At 44.5% G+C, this 12,157-nt stretch overlaps 1 protein-coding gene across 1 annotated transcript in view; it reads right to left on the bottom strand.

Moving 5' to 3' along the window:
- SCN11A (sodium voltage-gated channel alpha subunit 11) overlaps nt 1-11,694 on the bottom strand; it is a 74,461-nt gene extending 62,767 nt beyond the window's left edge. The window contains exons 1-3 of the mRNA XM_074312879.1: nt 11,533-11,694; nt 3,739-4,012; nt 390-508 (exon numbers count right to left, since the gene is read on the bottom strand). Coding sequence (XP_074168980.1) covers nt 390-508; nt 3,739-4,005 — 386 coding nt within the window. The 5' untranslated portion in view covers nt 4,006-4,012; nt 11,533-11,694. The remainder of the gene's footprint in view (nt 1-389; nt 509-3,738; nt 4,013-11,532) is intronic.
- Nucleotides 11,695-12,157: the final 463 nt, after the last annotated feature.

Here is a 12,157-nt window from a genome sequence, read left to right as displayed (position 1 = left end):
TTTATCGGCTAAATACAGTACACAGGTTGACAGTTTACAACCTTTGTTGCAGTCTCCACTGAGTTGTTCCTTTCTCCAGGAAGCCATCCCTGATGGCCCCAAAGCACAGCGGCACCTCTTCATACTACCATTTCCAAACTGCCCATCTCACTAAGGAAGTCACGCCCCTTTGACCCGGCTCATTCTGAGGCCACAGGCTCCCAGAGCAGGGCTCACGCTGTGTCCACATCCTGCACTAGCACGACCCTGCCATGGAGCAGGAGGCACTCAGCCAGTATTTGTTGAAATAATGAGCCGTTTCCACTCAATGGATATGTGAACACCCTGAGGCTCAGCTCGTAAACTCTTCACATGATCTGAACTTAGTAAAAGATGCAACAAAAGGATATGAATGGACTGAGATCCTAATGGCTAAACTTCGGATTGAATTGAAAGGCCCCAAAATGAACAAGGCACGCTTGGCACTGAAGCGGTAGATTGTTCTCTTTTTGTTCAACACCATAAATGTCTGCAAAAGACCAAACACAATAGGAATTACATGCAGTGACAAAACAGTATTTATCATGAGTGCATTTAGAGAAAATTCAGTGGAACCACGGATTGAGGTGCAGCTTGGCTTATTACGATAACTACAGCTTCTGATTGGAGAGTTTTCCCTCTGAAGCCCGAGGTACTTTCTGACCAGCCAATACTGTGACTCTGGAAGCCTGGGTCTCACTCAGAGGCCCAAGATAAGTGCTGGGATGTGGACTGTTCACCCAGTGGAATATTCTCGAAGCCTCAGAGATGGAACACATGGGTCCTGAAAATAAAGAAAACAGGGATGAAGAATAATAACTGAAATAATAATAACAGTAAAGCAAAGCTCTTCGTATTGTATGCCGTGGTATGTATCTATGGAGACAAGAACTATTATAGAAGAGAACTTGGAGAGATGGAAGTAGAACTGAACGTTCATACTCAGCAGATTATTTTAAACTGTTGTGATTACTACTTAAAATTTGTAATGAATCTTCAAATAGTCAGGGACCGAGACAGTCCATAATGTTATGCTTGAGCAGTTCTACATGAGATAGCCTGTCAATCAATTCTAACCCTGAGGATCTTCAATTAAAAAGTCATCAAGGTTCCCAGACTTGCTCTTCCATTCCCCCCTGGACATAGGGACAAATCTGCCTGTGGTTTTCAACTGGCAGGGGAGGGCCTACAGAAGCATCTGGAAAGGCCTGCGGGTGCTTTTCGTTGTCTGTCACAATGACTGCAGCCTCCACTGGAACAAACTGCCAAATGGTGCACTGTCCCCTCCATAGTACCCAGCTGTGCTCCATTGAAGAACACTGAACGAGTGCCCATTTCCTCTTAGCACATCCTCCTGGACTCTGGGAAGGAAGCAGGCCTGGACAACAACCTTCACTCACAGGCTTCTAACATCAGCCTCCAGACCTCCTTCTTTCCATGTAACTGTACTCTAGCTGTCCCTTTATGTGTCCTTAAGGCTGTTAGTTACAAAAGCCTTCACAGAACGAGGGTCATTCCTGTCTCCCTATGCAACTGTTCCTTTCAGATTTGCAAAAAGTACTATTTGACAAGTAATCCAGAAGGTTCTCAGACAGGAAAGACAGGCCTTGTCACCAAGGCCCAAGACAACAGTGCAGGTGCCGCCTTGGCTGAAGTACCAGAACTTCAGCCACTGCCAACCATCAACCTTCCTTCCCTGCGGTGCTGGAACTTACCTGTCTGCTGACCACCTGGCTGCAGGGAAACCCGTGGATGGGGTATTTTCCATTGCTTCCATAACAAAATTAAACAAGCCACAGGGTTCTTTAAAAGCTATGAGTTCGGGAGCCCAAGATCCACTCTGGGAATTCTGTGCCCTTTCTTTGGATAGAAAGACAATATTAGGGCACAGAGCAAAACTCTCCTTGAGGTGGGTCACTCCAAATTAATAGGTGGCATGACGTGGCTCTGTTTCTATGCCCTTTGATTTTGATATTTTATTAATGCCTCCTCTGACTGCTTTAAATATTTCAACTAATGGTGTATTTAACTACACTTGCCAGGGTTTTAATGATTAAAATGATAGGTACCAGCTCTTTCTGTCTGCTTGCTGACACATCTCCACCCTTTTCTCTGCAGCTCTTCAAAATGGAAGTTTCTAAAGAGAAGAAGTGCCATGCGACTATAGAAAGAGCCTTTGGGTTTGAGTCCCAGCTCCATCCCTGACTAGTTGTTTGACCTGGCATAAACTACTTCCTTATCTAGTCTACGGTTTCCTCGTCTGCAAGGTGGAGTGTTAACGGTTACCATACATACCTCACATGACTGTTGAGAGCACTGATCATGGGTGTGCAGAGTTCTAAACAAGTATCATGTCTTCTGATTTGAAGGGACAATCCAGGCTGAGAAGAGATGGTTCTAGAACATCCACCCAGGCTGGAACAGAGCCCATCCTCCCAGGACTGTCCACAACACACCAAGCTGCTACCTGCTGGGTCTCCTATCCAGCCTTGAGGAGGCCTTCAGCAGGTAGCTCACATTCAACAACTCTGCCTCCAAGAAGCCCCTGGAATTCTGGGGCATAGGAGAAGGAGAAATACCAGAGTATTTTTGCACCTTCTTCTCTCTTCTCCTTTCTTCTCCTTCCCACTCATACCTTATTTTCCTCTATACACATGGTCCCCACTTTGCCTGGTAACCCTAAGTCAATTCAAAGACATACAAACCAGGTAGTCTTTCTTTGGAGAGCTCAATTTCTCATGGTTGCCAGCAAAAGATGCTCTCATCCTCCCATGTTTTCTAGGACCTTTCCCAGACCCCCCAGCCTCCTTCCTCCCTGATCTCAGTCTGGTGAGGTGGGTTTTCCATTCTCTGCTGGATCACACAGTAAGATGATGGTGGCAAGGTCTTCTTAGCCTTTCCTGAAAGGGGATAACTGTCCTCACTGCCCCAGGCTTTCAAACAGCCATCAGGGGAACCCAGAGCTCATATTGCCTCACTCAGAGGCTCCTTTAAGGAACTGTTATTGGAATTTCCCTGCAAGAGCTATATTTAGGTAGATGAAACAACAAACCTATCACAATATTGGCATGGGATTTACATATAATTTGCATGTGCCCACTTGATTACCATATTCTTAGACTTTGTTTATTGAGCTCTGATTATGTGTCAAGTGTTGGCTTTGACTGTCGTAAGTCTAAAATAGCCTAAAAAGCCTACTTCCTGAGGCTTTTTAGAGGTAAACTCTGTTTCAAGGTAAACTCTTGTTGCTGAACTGGATGTTTCTGGAGAGCAGTATTACTCCTTCATATCAGTACAATGCTTTACAGTTTATAAAGTACTTCCATAGCATGTCTATGTTGTAAGGTAGGGAAACCAGGCATTCCTCCCATTTTACAGATTAGAAAAACGAGGATTAGTGAAGTGATTTACCCTAAGTCATAAAGCCAATCATTTGAAATGGCCTACATCCAATATTTCTGACTGCTAGTTCAGTCCTATTTCCTGACACCATTTTATGTTCTCTCTGTTCTCCTTTTAACCTTTCTGCTGCTCCTACTCGTCACGTCTTTCTTCATGACATGCATTATAGAGAGAAAATGAGGACAGAAAGGGGTTCTCAGGAATACAAAGGAATAGTACAGCCTGCCCTCTGCAAACCCCAAGATGGGTTTTTGGAGAGCCTTATAACACCAGTTATAACTGCATGGTTAGAACACCCCAGTCACCCTATGGGACTACCTTATGATTTCTGTAGAATGGGTCCAAGTCTTCCAGGGGCTTCGCTACCAGCTCCCGGGGAATATCACCATAGAGCTTGGGTAACTTCCTGGAGGCCTTTAGGTCAAGCTGAGGTCGAAGTTGGGGTTCTGCTGCTGTCCCGTCTTTGAGCTTCTTCTTCTCCTTTTCGATGGCAATCCGCTTCTCAATTGCAGCCAGAGAGTCAGAAGTGAAGGGGCGGAAATTCCGCGAATCTGGGAAGATCACTGGGTAGTACCAGTCATCCATCTTCACCCTCGGGACAGAGACAAGGAACAGATCCTCAGAGAGTTCCGGGAGGTAGAAATCACACAGCCTGACATGGGATTCCACTCTCCAAGGACGATGTCATGGGGCTCCACAAGAGTTCAGACTGAGGTGAGGGCCCTTGGGAGCGTACTGGTTATGGGACAGGTCAGAAATGGCCACCACTGTGAATGTATTAGGAACTTTGGGCACAGTCAAGACTAAAGCAGGGCGTCCGTTCTGGAGGATCTGGGGATAGGTGGGAAGTTGAAATCAGGAACAAGAGGCAGAAGCCCAGTCTCTAAAATTAAGACCCAAGCATGGAGCAAGACAATGGAACCAGATGAACTACTGAAGTGAGGCCTGCACATGGTAGATAAGTGACCACAGTGTGAATAGAAAAGGAAGGAGCAGGGAATCGAGTGGCCCGTATCTATGGGTTGCAAAATCAAAACTAAGTGCATGGGTCTTTTCTCACATTTGGTCAGCAAAGTTCTTCTTCCCCCCCCCCCCCCCGCATTCTTCTACTTCTCAACCCCCCACTCCGGTTCAAGCCGTTGTTTCTCAGTCTAGTTGTGTAGGGCACAGCTCCCTGGCCCATGCTGGTATTATGAGCCTTGCGCTCCCCTGGCTGAGGCACTCGGTTGCCTGTCATTGGTCTGCCGCTCACAGCAGCTCACGGCAGCTCTCACCAGCTGCCGGCCACTCACGCTGGCCACCAGCCGTTCACGGTGGCACACGGTAGCCCATGGCAGCACTCAGCAGCCCACTGCGGCTCACAGCAGCCCACGCCAACCTCGGGCTGCTCATGGCAGCCCAGCTCTAGGGAGAGCTGTTGTTCACAATCTTAGCTGTAGAGGGCGCAGCTCACTGGCCCATGTAGGAATCGAACCGGCAACCTCGGCGTTAGGAGCACTGCACTCCCACCCAGCTGGCCCAACAAAGTTCTTCAAGTATGATGGGATAGATACAAAAGACCCACGAACACAGGAATGAATATTTGTATGAACACCTATGATCCTATGCCAGCTCTCTTACTTCTGAGACCCAGACTTCGCAGAAGCAAGACGCCAAGAAAACAAAAAGGATTTGTCAAAGCTTATAGCATCACTAACATGCAATGACACAGCTCTCCCAGCCCCATCCCTGGCAGCCTCTTCCACAAGGACTTTCTCTATAGCCCAGGCTTCAAACTAGACTGAGAAAAAGCACCAACCTGCAAGGTGAATGCCTTTATTCCCCGTGTCAGCCATCCTCTCCTTTCTTACTGACTGAATGCCAGTCTGGGATTGTCCCCCAAACCAGTCCAGGGAGCTATGACAGGGACTCCAACAAGAGACTGAGGATTCACCACGGGTTCAGTGTGTTCTAGGCAAAGTGCTAGGCACTAATGGGGAATAAGCCAGTCCCTCCTCCTGGTCCTACAGCTATCCTGCCTGGGGTAACGGGGAAGACAGATGAAAGACAGGAGATTATAATGGAGTAAGACAAATGCTGCTATAGGGAGAAGTAGAGGGTGCTATGTCTGTGCATAGGCTAGGCAGCTAACTAATTTGGGGGAACCAGGGATGGCCTACCAATGCTTTAATCTCCTAGTTGAGACCTGAAGGGGATATCGGACTTAGACAAGAACAAAGGGGACATTAGAATGTTGCAGGAGGAGCAAACAGCGTGTATAGGGGCCTCTGGGTGAGAAAGAATATGGTGTCCATCAACAAGCTCTCTCTCCCCGGAAAGGAGATTTTGTGGCATGGAATGGTCAGATAAGGCTCCAGTCAGCATTGTACGAGCACGTGGGGTCCTATAATCCTTAGTAAAGACCAGGGACTTCACCCTGAGGATAACGGGGAGCTGCTAAAGAGTGGGTTGCTGTTGTTATTGTTGTTGTTATTATTATTATTACAGAGTAACACTGTCGGGCTTGCTTCTTTTGTTAATATCCCTCTAACCGGTGAGAAGGAATAGGGCTTAGGATGGCGGATGAAGGAGATGGGGAGGCTAGAATCAGAGAATGACCTTGAAAAGTATTGCAACAGATCACAGCCACTGAGGATGACCTAATGCAGTGGATGGACTTGACAGTCGTTTAAGAAATAGCCTTGACAAGTGATTCATTGGAAGGGAGGGATTTGAGGGACAATAAGGAACCAAATTTCCTGGCTTGGACAGCTGGGTCAGCACTGCTGGCACGCACTCATATAGAGAGCACTAGGAAACAAGGAAGGTTTGGGGGAATCAATTCTGCTTAAAACACATGGAGTGGAAGCTGCTCGTGGCACCTGCAAGTGGAGAGAACCAGGGGGCACTTAAAGATGGAGGAATCACAACTCACACACACTAGGCTCTGAAAACAGCACGTAAGAAAGAAAAACACACAAACAAAAACATTGTCAAAACTTCTCTTGACAATCCCTCAGGATGGCATCATATTGAAGAGGCATCCCAACTCATTGGTCAACAAACTCAACACAGCCTGCTTTTCTCCTAGTGCCAGAGCCCATCACTCTTTCTCCAGTTAATCCCCAAAGTAGTTGGATTGTGTCTAAGGGACATAATGCAGGCAAGGTGTGTGTCTTTAAACCCACGAAGGGTGATGCGATATTCACAACGTGTGAGCTCTATGTCAACTGAAATGAAATGCGGAATTGTAGATTCACTGCATTCTGTCCTCTTCATTCAGGGTTGAGGTCTTCATGGATGTACCTGGATGATGCAACTGGCCGTACTACTTAAATTACTCTGTCTCTCCTCCCATCCTCTCCATTCCTCTTCCCTTCCATTCCACCCTTCTGTCTCTCATAAACATGCATAGCCGAATTTGTATAAATGAAGTGGGCATATAATAAGGCTCTGTGGTATTTGGCTCTAGAGCTCAAGAAAGACATTTAAGATGGGGATGAAGTCTTTTGCATGAAGTCAACTGCACATGGATGTTAGTTGATTCTATAAAATGGATGAGCTGAGAAAGACCTTGGATGCAAAAACTGGACCTTATGCTGACTTACAGCAAGGAATCCAGTGGAAGGCTGCTGCCATAATAGTGAGACTATTAAAAAAGAAACTGGACACTCTGCCCCTGCTGTTCTGACCCCGGGAATATTTTGCCTGGGATTTTGAGGAAAAGAGATTTGATAGAAATAACACAAAATAAAACTGACAACCCCTGAAAGTGCACATATTAAAGTTTGTTACAGATGATGAAATAACTGAAGAACCACATCTTGAAGGTAACATTGAAAATGGCAAACATTGACCCAGGAAAAAGGGACTTTATAAAAATTGTCAACTCAAATCTGACAAAATAAAATCACATGCAGTAAAATTTTCTTATCAACTGAAAAAAATGGATGAAAGAATCGACTATTTTTAATAAAAGGAAAATTGGGCTGTGGAAATAGAGGTTGCACATGCAAAATTAACTAAATTAATAAAAAATAAATATGGAACATACTATAATTGGTAAAATTGGGGGTGATTCAAATTTTCATTATGAAATTTATACCCAAAATACTTAATTTGGAAATTTTTCTGTACAGAAAATAGATTGCATTGCATGGAAAATTGGCTGAAGAATCAAATTGGCTAAGTGTAATTATTTTCCAAGACTTACTAATAATCGAGTATGAAGGCAAATTTTTAAGACACTAAATGACTCTTTACAGAAATAATTATTTAAGTGTATGCTCCCAAACTATGGAGAGAATCCAAAAAAATGGAGGATGCATGGAATCCAAGACACAGTGTACCTAACCCAAGAGTGCAATAAAAAAACTTCTAGGGTGACTGCATTTCTATTGGCTTAACCAGCAATTGATTCAACTAGAATTAGAAGTCAGGGTGCCCTCAAAAAAACCCTCAAGAATAAGGTAAATTCTCTATACCAAAGAATATGACTAAGAAACTGGTTTCTTGATAGGTAAAAAAAAAAAAATGGTAATTAGAAATTCCATCAGAACAATTCATTCTTCAGAAAGTCATGTTTTACATATGAAGCCAACTAAATGACTTAAGTAGCTGACACAATATAAGAATAGGAAAAAAAAGAGTCCACTTGACCTTGACACTTAGAACGTTCTCCATGCAGCAATAGGTTAATGATATCAGAGTCTGTCCCTTTCTCTATGGGTCCAAATATGGTACTTGGTTTTAAAGACTAGTAGCTACAAAATTATTGTGTCATAAAAGTTTTATGTTAGGTTTTAATTTTAACAATCATCCTATAGATAAAGCAGAATTCATTACCGTTACAGAATAGAATTCAAATGTGACAAATGCTATAAAATTTTGTTGCAAGCTAGAGTTGGAGAAAAAAGACAAAGGGAACCTCGAAGGCACCAAGTTCCTCATCCCAAACACTTGGACAGTCAAGGCATTCTAAGGAAGGCTGATGGATCAAGGAATATACGTATAAGTCTATCCCTTCAAATTGTGCAGATAATCACGGCAAAACCAAACTTAAAATGTAAGTAACAAAAATGGAAAGGGTCATGAGGACAGCAGAAGGATTAATGTCAGTAAGCTAAATCCCTCATCTCACATAGGGGCGATTCAATAACTTCTAGTTAAACTTGATAAATCAAGACACAGAAGTATAACTAGGGTTAGGGTTAGGGTTACGGTTGAGGTTAAGTGTGGTTAGAAGACTGAAAAACTGAAATGGTTAAAAGTGGGACTGAGTATATAGGTAAAGATGGAGACATTTTATCTTTCATGTTAGATCCTTCCCAATATATTTTCGTTCTGAGCTATTTGATGTACGTGCATGTATGTGTTACTTTTATCGGAGTGCAAAGGAATGTAAAAATCCTTCAAGGGCTCAAAACATTCTCTGAGTCAAAATGTCAGGTACAGTGACAGGCTCGAAATCTCCTTGAGTCACAAAGGAAGGAAGCATAATCTCAACTTGTCATCCTAAATCAGGAGGCCGACGACATATGAATTATGATTTAACGTAGGAAATCAGAGAGACGGGAAGGACCATGCTGCGGCGCTGCAAGACAAATGCTCCCCTAGGAAAGAGGGCCAAGGCCTCACTTCCCTAAGCAGAGAGCCTACATTCCTCAGGAACTGACTTGCAGTTCACATTAGGTAGCTCTAGGCCTTACTTTAAATCTATAAGCTTCATAGAAATATTTAGATCAGAATTCTAAGCATTCATTCCTTCACGTGTTAGGTGCTGGGGTTGCAAAGTGATAATAATACACATTTTAGTCCTCAAGACTCTTAGAGTGATGTGGGGAATCAGGTAAATCAAGGCCAGCAGATGAAACCACACAGAGTATGGCTGCACTAGGGGAAGCATTGGGTACTGTGGGAGCCCAGAGCGCGTGGTTATGAAGAATCAAAAGTCATTGAGCGGGGAGGAGAAAGGAAAGTGTATGCATGTGTGAAAGCACTGAGGGTAGGAAAGGGCTTTTGGTTTCTTATTTATGACTTTCCCCACAATTATAAAAGTGACATAACCTCACTGTACGGGACTTTTTCCGTTTGCCCTACAGCTCTCTCCCCATCCTTATCCACCCTGCTCAGTGCCCGTGAAGCTGGTCTATATGAACCCCGCATTGGGGTCCCTTGAACTCTGCCTTCCAGTTGAGTTTGGCCAATGGGAGGCACCAGCAACAGACCCAGAGAATGGTAGAGAGTGAGGTCAGGGTTTTCCTCCCCAACTTTCTCCTTGATGGTGGCCATGGGCCACATTTCCTGTCAGGTGGCCTCTCCACACAGCTCTCTCTCCAGTCATGTCACACCTCCTTCCCTTTGCTCCTTCCGATGTAGGGTGTAATGACACCCACTCTCACCACACTTGAGAACTGCACCCTCACTTGTTTCTGTTGGACCTCTGCCCATATCTTTGTAAAATGTCCCTTTAATAAAATATCCTCAAAATGTCCAGTTTCCATGTGCCATCTGTTTCCTGCCAGTGCCCTAGCAGAGTCATCCATTAAATAAAATTTAGAAAACAGAAAAGGAAATGATCACCCAGAAGCCAAAGCCACCCAACACACAGAGGTTTTAACATCTTGGTATATTTCCTCTTGTACATAGTTACATATGTACATTGCCATGCATGCGCAATTTTATGTCATGAACTTTTCAATTAACGCATTATCACAAACATTTCTACAATGATAAGTATCATTTAATGTTCATTTGAAATTAAGATGAATTATTTGTGACCTTCTCTTGAGAGACAGAGGTTTTCACCTTATACCTTCCTTGACTAGTGTTTCTCTGTAGCTTTCTCGCTCGGTGAGGAGCAAAACTGGACAACCTGATCCTCACACTTTTCCATAACCAGTAAGCGAAGTCCCTGGGGAAGTCACCAAAGGTTTGTAACTACACGCCCAGAACATTTTGACAGGGATCTGGTCCACACAACCTGAAATACCAAAGGTCCACACTGAGGTTACCAAGAGCTATAAGCTATAAGTTAAGCCCGTGTCAAGTGCTCTAAATGGATTATCTCTCATAATTTCCCAAGAATACATGGTCAATATTATTACATCATCCACATTTTACCAAATAAAACATTAGGGCTTAGAGAAATTGAGATACTTGCCTATGATCACATATGTAACTGCTAAAGAATTTCAATCCCAAGTTACCACCACTCAACCCACCTACCTGTCTAGTTCTTCATACTCAAAGCTAAGACATCCCAAGGAAGTGAGAGAATGAAGTCAGAAAGAGAAAGCCGCACAGCTTCCAGCTGGGCTGGGTCTATGGCTCCCTCACTGTGTGCGACATGCTTCCCCAGACATCAGCCTCACTGCCACCTCCCAATCATATGTCACTCCCATAGGCATTCCTCTGGCCCTACCATGACACCCTAACCATCCTTCCAAGCCAGACAGCCCAATGGTAGCTACACCCTAGGATGCCCCTTGGTCCATTTCAGGTGGTGGTCTGAACAACAAGTTCTTAACTTTGGTGACACATAAACCATGTTCATTAATATGGGTTGTGAAAACTAATATCCCTTTCCTCTTGCATAGATCACATAAGAAAATCGGAAAGCAAATGAACATTAACAGACTTTAACACAATTGATCTCAGTGCAAAACCAATGCCACAGTTTGCTAGCTCTTCGGGGGAAAAAAAGTATACATTAATTTCTGACTATGTTAATTGGCCACAGGGAATTCAGAAAAATAATTGGAGGATTTGCACCATAGCCTCAGATGGAGATAGGACTTGAGAACATATTTACTAGAAAAGCCCAATTCCTGACACAAAGTCCAGTGTTGCGAGCCCTTATCAGGCCGGCCAGCCAGCCATCTCCTGTTCCCTTGCCCCCATGCCCCCCACAGAGCATCTGAAAAGAGGAGAAGCACCTGATGGTCCCTGTCACTGAGCCACATATCTTGTACCTGGTCTCTGCCTCTGATTTGAGCGAGAAATGTTTACAAAAGGCCTGTATTCCACCTTGATTTAAAAACAAAAACAAAACATACAGAGCAAGTTCCATAGTGGCAAGTCCAGCCTTGAAAGGATGGCAGAACAGGGCTGCCTCCAGCCCAGAGGACTCACCTGCCCGACAGCAGCCGTGTGGTCCGTGGTACCTCTGGACGCTCTCCTCGGAGCAAGTCTCCCACAGAGTCTGAGCTCCTGCTGCTGGCAGTCGGAGCCCTTTTGGGAGGAGCAGCTCAGAAGCTGGGTGGAGAGCGTGGAGGAAGGCAAATGGGAAGAGAGCCAAAGTGATTTTAAAGAATCGTGGAGGAAACCCTGTAACCGGAGAAGTGACTGAGATGGTACTTACATTTATACTTTGGAAGCATCTGCCTTTAATCAGTGCTTAATCTATCTGCAGAAAGCATCATTAATAAAGAAACAGGTTGTTGTTTTTTTTCTCTGGCCTCATCCAAGTGGTTGAGAGAATACAGAAAAGTCTATGAAAGCCAGGCTGTACTTCTGCATTAGCTGAGCCTGCACGCCACCTGGCCTGGGGGACCAGGGTCTCACACCCCAGGACCTCCTGAGACCCATAGTGTGAAACTGTTCACATTATGAAACATGGCACCCATTCAGCTCCCCCTCCTTTCTTTGCTTTTGTGCCATCCCCACAGGGGGTTCAGACCAAGGAAAATACACGCTTGCTTATGCGGTTCTCATTAAGAACACCAAGAAGACCCCTTGGACACCCAGGCATCTCCAC

This window comes from Rhinolophus sinicus, linkage group LG10 (genome assembly GCF_036562045.2).
Source record: "Rhinolophus sinicus isolate RSC01 linkage group LG10, ASM3656204v1, whole genome shotgun sequence".
Taxonomy (NCBI): Eukaryota; Metazoa; Chordata; class Mammalia; order Chiroptera; family Rhinolophidae; genus Rhinolophus; species Rhinolophus sinicus.
The sequence above is the reverse complement of the archived record's forward strand: the minus strand, read 5'-3'. Positions and strand labels throughout refer to the sequence as shown.